This window comes from Dreissena polymorpha, chromosome 2, assembly GCF_020536995.1.
Source record: "Dreissena polymorpha isolate Duluth1 chromosome 2, UMN_Dpol_1.0, whole genome shotgun sequence".
Taxonomy (NCBI): domain Eukaryota; kingdom Metazoa; phylum Mollusca; class Bivalvia; order Myida; family Dreissenidae; genus Dreissena; species Dreissena polymorpha.
In genome coordinates this window covers 86,128,787-86,139,934 of record NC_068356.1, presented here as the reverse complement: position 1 = coordinate 86,139,934, position 11,148 = coordinate 86,128,787, and the positions used below count along the sequence as shown (strand labels likewise).

General features: G+C 38.9%; 1 protein-coding gene across 1 annotated transcript; it reads right to left on the bottom strand.

Moving 5' to 3' along the window:
• Positions 1-1,881: 1,881 nt before the first annotated feature.
• On the bottom strand, positions 1,882-3,489 carry LOC127869878 (POU domain, class 6, transcription factor 2-like). Its single transcript, XM_052412534.1, has 4 exons — positions 3,393-3,489; positions 3,181-3,276; positions 2,964-3,064; positions 1,882-2,640 (listed from the first exon to the last, which is right to left on the bottom strand). Exons 1-4 carry the CDS (start codon positions 3,487-3,489, stop codon positions 1,882-1,884), a joined length of 1,053 nt encoding a protein of 350 aa, XP_052268494.1.
• Positions 3,490-11,148: the final 7,659 nt, after the last annotated feature.

The following is an 11,148-nucleotide window of genomic DNA, read 5'->3' as shown; positions in this document are numbered from 1 at the left end:
AAGGCCTGAACTTGGACTTCATCACAAGCTGATTGTGGAGCTGAGGAATGAGGATCCACGGGCCTTCCATCACTTTATGAGGATGCCACCAGCCATGTTTGATGACGTTGTACAGAGGCTGGCCCCTCCGATTGACCAAACAAGACACCAATTACCGACCAAGCCTGGAACCTGGTCTCAAAGTTGCAATCACCCTACGGCACCTGGCCTCTGGTAACACCTACAGAAACATGCAATACGCCTGGAGGGTTCCCCACAACACCATCAGTGTGGACGTTAGAAAAGTGGAAAAGGCCATCTTTGAGGAGTACACAGATGAATTGTTGTTTCGAGCAACAACTGAACAATGATGGAGAGACCAGGCTGACAAATGGTACCAGAGATGGAACTTTCCCCACACAGTTGGTACCATTGATGGCAAGCACGTGGCCTGTAAAGCTCCTCCTAACTCTGGCTTAAAATTCGACAACTACAAAGGCTTTTACAGCGTAATCCTGTTTGCCATGGTGGATGCTGACTACAAGTTCACCTACATTGACGTCTTAGGCAATGGCTCATCCTCAGACGCTCAGATCTACAATGAAAGTGATCTCCATCGTGGGCTGGACCAGAACCGGATTCATGCCTTTCCTCAGCCAGACCCCCTACCCAATGACAATCAAAATGTGCCTTAATTTATCATCGGAGATGACGCCTTCTCACTGCGGGCCTACCTCATGAAGCCGTACAACACCAGAAAGCTCACCCATGAAGAGCGCATCTTGAACTATCGGCTGTCCAGGGCAAGACGGGTCGTGGAGAACGCATTCGGCATCCTGGCCAACAGATTCCAGATTCTGCTAACCACCATGCAACATCACCATGAAACTGTCAGAACCATCGCGGAAGCTTGCTGCATCCTCCACAACCTGATGCGCACCCGCTATCCAGTGCTCCAGAACAGACTTGTGGACCGTGCACAACCAGATGGCAACCTGCAGCCTGGGGCATGGAGAGAAGGACGGAACTTGGAGGACACTATCGTCGTGCAAGGCCCAAACACAGCTTCGCGTAATGGGAAAAGGCAGCGTAACCTACGCAAGCATTGGTGCAACTCCCCTGCAGCATCAGTGGACTAGCAGGAAAGAATGGTGGCTATCAACTGAACACTGCGCAGAACACTGAGGATACACTTGTGCATTGTCCATATACATGTTATATGTTGATTACTTTGTTGTGAATGTTATTTGTCATTGTCAAAGAAACTCGAACGTTAATGGTGCCCCAGTATTGGACATGCAGTGAACAAATTGTACTTGTGTTTGTTTGAAATGTTATGAGATTAATAAAGAAACTTGTGATGCGATTCATTCTTGATGTCATATTACATGTACATTAATAAAAGCACTTGATGTTTAATCCCTTAAGTCCCAGTTGCGCCTTTCCGCACCCCTGAAAATTTCAGTTTCTAAAGCCATTGTAATAAATAAAACATTTGCTCCAAAAAGGAGCAAATGCTCTATTGTTTTCAATGATTTCAGTACTATGGGGTCTTGTAAGTCGTTAAGCCTGTAGTAAGCTGTCTTTTTGGTAATTTTAGTCAAAGAGGTAGACTCTAAAAATAGCCTGGGTCTTAATGGGTTAAGACATGTCTTGTTTAATACTTGAAGGTTTTTTTTAAGTTAGAAATTCCAATCAATAAAGTAGTCAAGAATAGTTTAATAAACATGCTGTTTATTAAAGCTAAAAACTTTTAAGACCACTCAAACACACAAGTGCACATAAAAACAATAAACATCAAAACAGCTTACCAGCTCATCCCTTAAACAAAAATCACATGAAATAACTGAGCAGTCCCTTCAACACATCACACGCAGTTTCAATTCTCCTCAACGGTGGCACTTATCTCTGCCAGTAAATCATCAGTCCCTTGAGCTGTGGCGGGGATTGGTATGGCCTTTGAAGGTCCTGGAGAATCCACCCCTCGCTAACGGCGCTCATTTTGGCTTGGCTAAAGGAGTAAAACTTCGGCATGTCTGACAACATGAGTCCTACGCTGGAGCTCCTTGGGGTGGAGGGTGGATGGCTGCCTCTGGGTGTCTGCAAATGCTGGAAGTGCTGAGGCAGGTGCTCAGGCTGCGGCTGCTGCTGGAAGCCGTTATGCTGAGTCTGGGGCTGGTAGCAATGCGGTCGCAGCTGGTAGAAGATGAGTGTGGGTGAAGGTACTGATGTTGGAGGTGGTTGAGCTGGAGGGAGGGGGTGGGGGATGGGTCGCTGCATCTCGTGGAGGATGGCCGTCGTTCTCTCTACTGTGAGCTGGTACTGGGCCTTAGGTAGTTGTTGGAGAGACTGAGACATGTATGCAATGAAGGGCTGTCGTGCATGGCTGATCTTCTGAGCTTGGACCAGTCTCTCCAGGAGGGTGTTGGTAGCCTTCATACTATCTCTCATCTCCAGCATAGCAGGGGCGTCTTCAGGCTCGGCTCTGGTGGCGGCACGGTGTGGTCTGGTGGTGGTGGAGGAGAGAGCTATTGGAGGTGGGGTGCCCTGGGACCTCGTGAGTGCCGCTTGAGTTTCAATGAGCGAGAGGGAACCCTCGTCTTCTTCCTGTTCCTCGACGTCGTGGAAAGGCTGGCGAGAGATGCTGGTCGACCCCGAGGGCTGGGCTTTTGGAGGCTGGTTTCTAAAGTTTCCAGTGTGAGGGGTATGTTTCTAAGTGGCTGGCCTTTCCTGGGCTTGACCTCCATGTGCAGGAAAGCGCAGTTCCTCTGGATGAACAGTTCTCTGTCCGTCAAGTTCGCTGCAGCCTGGTCACACTTCTTGCAGATAAGCTTAGCGTAGAGGTCCCAGACTGACTTTCACCATGTCCTGAGAACTTCAGCTCCCTCCTCAATGTTCAGCTCTCTTGCCTCCCTGGTCCAAAGATTATTATTATCATTGTTATCATTATCACTACATTTCATACATTTTCATTGGTGATTAACTTCATCAGCAGCTGCCCCTGCCTTGGTTGTGGTAGCAGTGGCTGTGGCTGTGTTAGCAGTGGGTGTGCTAACAGTGGATTCTGGTGTGGCATTACTGGTCTCTGCAAAATATAACACATGAATATTACATGAACAATGTCAACGTGATTGAAAGAGTATGGTTATTATTATTATTATTATTACCATCACTAAATTTAATATTTCTATTGGCGATTACCTTCATCAATAGCTGCACCTGCCTGGGCTGTTGCAGCACTGGCTGTGTTAATAGTGGCTGTGCTAGCAATTGATTCTGGTGTGGCATTACTGGTCTCTGCAAAATATAACAAATGAATTATAAATTTAAAATGTTGAAGTAAAATACAAAACAGTATTTTTTCACAGTTGTTGAATATTGCTTGACACAACTAGTGGGCTACCTATATTTACCTGACTCCATTGGTTCAGCTGCCTGCTCAGTAATGATCTTCTTGCAGGCTGCTGCCTCTCCATCTCCAGCCTTCCACTTCTTTTGTCTACGTGGCATGATGAACTTCAACTATCGACTTCTACCAAAAATGATCAGAACGTCTATCAAAGCGATCCGTTCAGTTCCGTAGCCAGAAGCGGTTTGCCGCTATACCAACTTTAAACTCCCGCCGAGCCGACGCGCGCATGCGCAGAACGCCGCTCTATCAACGCTCGCGTCACCGCTAAACCAACGCTCGCTACCGTTAAACCAACGCTAAACCAAAGCTGGCTTCAGCGGTGTACCGCTTTGGCAACGCCAGTGTTTTCGATTTTTTCCCCCCATTTTGTGCGCGGTGACGAGCGTTGCCGAAATTCGGCCCCTCTTCATACCGTTCAAGGTACGCTCCAGCAAAGTTCTGGCGGTGTGACCGGGCCTTAACTCCGATCCTAATACAAAGACGAATGCTTCGGTTATTGTAGGAAAATATGTACGTCACTATCGGCTCGGGGCGCTTATTTGTCTTTGCTGCATTTTATGAAATTCGGTTTTAATGTATAATTTTTCTTGCCTATTTTGTGTTTTTGTAACATATTGTATCAATATATTACAATTAAACACATATAAAAATCGTATATACCCGCTTTAAAATAGTTTTGATGTTACACTCGGTGATCCCTTTTTTGCTATTGCCCCGACAATATTATGTTTGTTATGCATTATTCCAAATACGTATTCTAAATGTTTACAGTCAAGAAATTAATTGAAGGCCGTCAACGTAATTGTATTTGCAATTTATTCAACAAGTTTATAGTTTATTATTTATATAGCACTGTTTTGTTTGTAACCATGTATGATTTTCGGTTATTAACAATCAAATAATAAAGGGTTTGTAAACGGGTATATGTCTTGTTCGAAGTTTGAATAAATCATGAAGATGACTTTTGAAAATTCATCAGATATAGTGCAAAGCCCATCTGTTGTTCTGTCGTCTCGTATTGATATGTTTGATGGTTAGAACATTTGGCCAAGCAATATTTAAAAAATGCGACGGATAGTCAGCCAATTGATCGTATATCACTATGAGTGTGTGTATTGCGTATTTAAACATGCCGTAGAAAAGGATAAAACAACTGTTCACCCCAATACAACTCATCCTTCCCGAGTTTTAAAATAGGTAAACAGAGGCGGCCACGAACATTTAACAATGGTAACAATTTGAATCAAACACCTCTTGTCGAGTCGGCGTCAAAAATGCGAGTCGGATTTACCACAAAAGTGCGTCTGTAAAAAAATGAAAATGCTTGCTTTTTTAGAAGCAATATTGTGTATACATTACATGTAAACTTTGTTTTCAGTCTAATACAGCTATTCTTGATAGTTTGTACCGTGCACGCGTGTAAGATAGTGTATATTTTGAATGATACATTATGTTTGATCAATCGTAAAACATTATTTTAGTAGAGTCGGGTAATAAACACGAAATATCGATATGTGTCTAATCAAATGTGTCCTATTAAACTCAACAATCGTTTATATCTTCCTCGATTGTTTACGGAAACACATTTTAATGGAGACATCTTGTAAATAGAGTGGTTTTCGATCGGTACTAGATTAATATAAATGCTTAGAAACATATTTTGTTGTTGAATTCTTATTTTGCTTAAATGGATATCGAGTAAACATTTGGAAAGCACAAGAACTTAATAATTGCTGCAAACACGTTTTAAAATATTTGTTTACATATTTCATCGCTCAGGGAATAATGGCCTATTTTCAGCTGCTTTTTAAGTCCATACATTTGAATTATTTTCCAATAAATCAGACTTGGGTTTACATAGTTAAAAAACACCAATTATCTTGTTCAAACTGGACGGATTTATGTTTATTCAGATAGTAGATAACAAGCCACACCATACAAACATGTATAGTTTTGAGTGAACGAACGAATTGCGTTCATTTATTTTGACAACAGCATTTATTTTGTGCAAATAATGTTTCACCCGCTTTTAATTACATAAAGAGTTTCAGATGCGATGAGCGTATCGTTTGCAAAGTTAAAGTAATATGTCAGTGCATCCTCTCCGAATACATCCAACAAAGCAGCACGAATAAGCATTTAACGGCACAAATTGCACAACAATGACACGTTTTAGCACTAAAGTGAAACAGTATATTACTTAATTATGTACGTACACATATTTCGTTTCTGAGGTTACTTACTTGTATGTTTCTAATCGTATTTAGAAAGGCATTTTTCTTTAAAACCACGTAAGATTCCGTACAAATGGAACAGAAACGGTCACTTGTTAAAAAAATTGCGTGTTGAGAAAAAAACATCACATTTCTATTACAATAATTATAAGAAAATATGCTTGATCATATATCACGCCTGTATTGTGTTAAATTGTAAACAGAACACAGATGGCCGACCCATGGTTACGCCGCTACAATAAATAACTTGTATGTAATATCAACATAACATTAATGTAAGCATGGTTTCTAGCGTTCGTGGCGGCATTAACACTCATTGAAACTCTTAGTGCGGGGATACTTTCAGCGGTTATGAAGCTTTAAGGTGCCTTCGCGTTACTTATTGCTGCATGTTCCACATTTGAAATCACTTAGTTCCGCCAAGCAAGACTCTCGCAGTGTTTCATGCATCTCTTTGACTTCGGAACAAGCAAAAGTCGACTTTCGTGCCTCAAGCAGTGCCGCAATTACTGCATTTTCGTCGAATTTGATCACACCCTGCAATCGACTAACGCATCGTGTGCGGTTCATCCATCGGCTGCGGAAGTGTATACATGTCGGGTAAAAGCGGAGTGAAAGTATTTCCCTATTCTTTATATTTTACGTATTAAATTGAGCAGATTTGCGTGTGTTCGTTGAGAGGCTGAATAAGAATGACTTTGTGAACGTAATCCTTACCTTCATAGCTGCTTACTTTTAAAGAAATCCGTTAGAATGTGTTCACAAATTAGACAAAATTCACTACTCTTTCTGTCAAACTCTAATTACACAGGATTTAGACCAACGATAAATATGATAAGATAAACATTTTATTGAAATATTTAATAATTTCCCTTCGGTTATTCCAAATTACAGCATCCCACATGAACACACAAATTTTTTATCAACGTTAAAAATCGAGTGGGGTTGGAAAAACGGCTCAAGACAACGGCCGCGGTTACTTATTAGATGGTCATGACATAAAAATTATTCTCAAGCCATCGGCTAATGCAATGAAAGTGGCATGATGAGACGTGGGCGTTACTTATTGACCATATTCGATAGAACTATCAGATATTTTGATCACAAAACAGTTTTAAGATTTTCATTCGTATTTTGAAATAAAATGGGATGGGTGAGTGGATTTCGTTTTAAATATTTTATACTTTGACATTATTGAAACAAGTCGACATGTATACACTTCCGCAGCCGATAGATGAACCGCAGACGATGCGTTAGTCGATTGCACGGTGTGTTGATACAAATAGTGGAATATGTAATCGTTACCAATATGGAACTACATCCAACTGTGCAGCTGCAAACTCCGACTATGTAAATGTGTACAAAATGGTAAGTGTAATTTAATCAAAGACATACATGTAATATGCATGAACTTTATTTCATATTCGCGTTGAATGAGTGGGGAATACTAGTGAATGATGACCTGATCATTTGACTTTGGCTTGGTGTCAAGTGTTTTGGGACTATTTTAAAATTACTTAAAAAAATAATTTATATAAAATTACCGTCAGTCTGAAATTCAACATGTTTACTTATAGAAAATAGAGTACTAAATTAAATGAATATACATAATCAACGATAACGATGCAGAAATAAAATCACTATTTTCCCATCCCAATTACTTTCTTGCACGCAGTGCATGAACTTAACCCATGTATGCCTAGCGTCTAGAAAAAGGCCTTTGCAAACAGCGTAGACCCAGATAAGACGCCGAATGATGAGGCGTCTCACCAGGGTCTGCGCTGTTTGCTTAAAGGAATTTCTATAAGAAATGTTCAAAATATAGAAATAAATATACTAGACATTCTTAATTTTGGAAATAAATTGATCCAATTTTGAAGGATTGGAGAGTCCACTAGGCATAAATGGGTTAATTGCGTGCACGGCGGGGTATTAGTAGGGTAACAGTGAATGCTAACCTGACCAAGTAACTCTAGCATGGTACGAAGCTTTTTGGGAACTATTTTAAAATTACATTTTAAAAGTTGGTACATTAACTCATCGTGAGTGTAACATTCTCTCTTTTTTGTAGACAACTTATTAATTAATTCAGTCAATTAATATAAAGCGACAAAGATACCGAAACGTATATTAATTACGGGAAAATACAGGCTATGTTCTGACGCTCGATCAAATTTCACGCATTCTATAAAGCCAACGTACACAAGCATTGAATACAATGGAAATGTTTTGATTTCGATGTAAGATCGTACACTCATTTTATTCGTTATCACATTTAAATTCTATTTTTACTCATGGCAGCACCGGTTGTGCAGAGTATACTGCTTTATGTTACCAACCATGACAATATTATGCGATCTTACATTAAAACCAATAAATATCTCTACTTCACTTTGTTACTGGAAAACATTATAACAATCTTTCTTTATACTTATGCAATTATATTGTTTCTTTTAATAGGTGTCGTCGTATGTCTATAAAATATATGTCGGGATGTTCGCATCAATGTATGAAGCTCAGGAATACTGCGTCGGTTTAGGAGGATGCCTCGTTGGGAATAATAGCAGCCTGGCTGATCTAAATCATGCTATATATAGCCAAACACGTGGTCCAGCGCATTGGATAGGAACTCGAAAGCTGGGTGGCTTGAGGTTGGTTTGGTTGAATGGGGAGAATTTATCCGTCACTCCAAGCATCGAAGATCCGTCCTCCACATGTGCCCACGTGTAGAGCGGAGATATGCACGATTTTGCATGTAGTGGTGGGAACATAATGCAACATTATCTGTGAAATATGGTGAAATTGGAATTAGCTGACAATGACATAGTTTCATTGTCCATTGGACAGTTTGTTTTTTTTTGTATCCAGAGGCACCATGTAGTTGATATTTGTCTAAAAACGTAAACTATTCCTTCAAAAATATCTTAATGACACTTAATTTCTCGTATTTATATGTGAATTGTAACATTTTCTGTTTAAACGGTATGTATATGATTTTGTTTAGTTATATTTCAGACGGACGTGATTAATACATGTTCAATGTCTATGTAGACATGTTGAAAGGTAAAATGCTTCGCAGTGACATACACGTTCCCGCAACGGATAATGTAAGAACCAGAAAACTTATTATAAAACATCGGCTTATCTTGAAAGACATTCAATAGAAATCAAATTAACCGTTCATAAACCCAGCATGTATTTCCGAAGATTATTGGTCAATCAAATTAGTATGACTCTGCGTATGAGTTAATAGATTAGCTTTCGCTTAATGGCAGTCATGTATGGACTTGTCATCCAATCAGAAAGATCGCACATTGTTAGTTTACTTTCAAAATTTCAAAATAACTTTTTTGTTTATCGAATTCCGAGTTCTCAAATTGTGGTCGTCGTTAGAGTCTTACACCCATCTGTCAATATACAATTTAAATTTTGATGACAGTAGTGTAATGGTCAATTATATTTTTGGTGGGTTAAATTTGTATAAACAACTTGAGATTCGGTTAGAGAATATTACTATGCGAAGATCATTCGAGCAAACGTGCATTCAATTATCTCCGATACTTTATAATAATTTCATATAGTGACTAGCAAAATACTATTTAAAGAAGAAATTGCATAAAAAGCTTTAAAATTCAGATACTGGCCTCGTCTGATTCTCGACTTCAGCACACCAAAGCCATTTAACGCAACTCTTATGATAACTTCAATTAACAAACGAGCTGCTGCAATGCTCTCATACGAGCTGGCATAATGGCATATTAAGGTCACGTCCTAATTTGCATTATGGAATATTCCTTCTTGAAAGCCTTTATCAGATCGATGTTTCACACAACTTTAATTCCATTGTAAGTTACTTCCGGATTAATCCGCGGAATGTTTTCAATTACCAACATTTTTTAACTTGTGATTCCATTTTAACTTATGATTCCAGAACGATTTGCAGACGCCATGAGCGTATCGCTTGCAAAAAGAAGAAAATATTTAAAAGCACATAAACCCTCAAAATCAACAAAAATTTCGTACAATATTTCGAATCAATCAAGTAAACACAAACAACAAATCAAAGTTCCTTTTAGCAATAGCCGAAATTTCAACGCTAGATATAGTCAGGTAACATAGATTCAACAAGATACAAAACGCTCTTTTTTTGCTGGACAATATTTAAAAGCACATAAACCCTCAAAATCGAGGAATATTTCGAAACAATAAAGTAAACACATAAAAAATCAACGTTCCGTATCGCAATTACCGAATTATCAACGCTAGATGTGACCAGATAACATAGATTTAACAAGATACAAAATGCTCTTTTTTTTTGCTGGACAATATGTTTAACACATGTTCATGTACAGAGTTTGTGTTCGTGTGTCGTATGAATAGATATCGTTGCGGGAAATTAAAATGGAATATATTGTGCCACACACAAATAAAAACGAGCTATTTGTATTTTTAGTATTCATGTTACTTTCAATACCCAATACACATAAAACAGCGAAGCACGAGGATGAGCAAACATATAACTAGCATGGCACGTTTTAACACTCATGTGCAACAACCTATTACTGATTCATGCACAATTTAAGATGTGCATACCACTATTCTAGTTTTTGTCCTTTTATGAAATTATACTTGGGGATATGTATAATTTATATACACGACCACTTGATACGCCACTACAACAGTTATTATATAAACAGTTCCACAACCTTGATTTAATACTTGCGTCTTGGGTGCTTGACATTTGAAGGTATTGATACTCAAAGTCCGGAGATACTTTCAGCAATAATGATGTTTTTCGTTGCGTTCGCATTACTTGTAACTGCATGCTCCACGTTTGACATTACTCAGTTCCGCCAAACAAAACTCCCGCAGTGTTTTATGCAGCTCTTGGACTTCGAAACAACTAAAAGTCGACTTGCGTGCTTTAAGATGTGCCGCAATCGTTGCATATTTGTTGACTTCGATTCAAATAGTGGATTGTGCAATTGGTGCCAGTATGGAACGACATCAACCTGCACAGCGGGAAATACCAACTATGTCAAAGTGTATAAAAAGGTATTTGTAATGAAATTAATGGCTTCCGTCTACACAGTACATAAACTTAATATCTTCGGCGGTGAAAGAATGGGTAATAGCAGTGGATTCTAATGTAATTTATCATTTTACTTGGATTTTTTTTGGATTCATTCGATCATTTGACTTAAAGAAGACAAATAAATAATCTCAGTAAATATAATAATCATGATAATTATTATTATATAATTATTATTATTATAAATGATAATTCAACGACAAGGATGTAGAAACGAAAACACCCATAAACATGACAGCGGCAAATTTGCGAGCATGATATAAAATAAAAATGTGTTGATCTCTGTGTAAGAACTTATCATATTTCGTTAGTAGTCAAATCCAAATTGAATATTTACTCATGGCGATACCATTGCTTAACACATGTTTTATGTTATCAATCACGAAAACATAATCCGATCAACACTTACTGAAGAGACACTTAGCATAAGC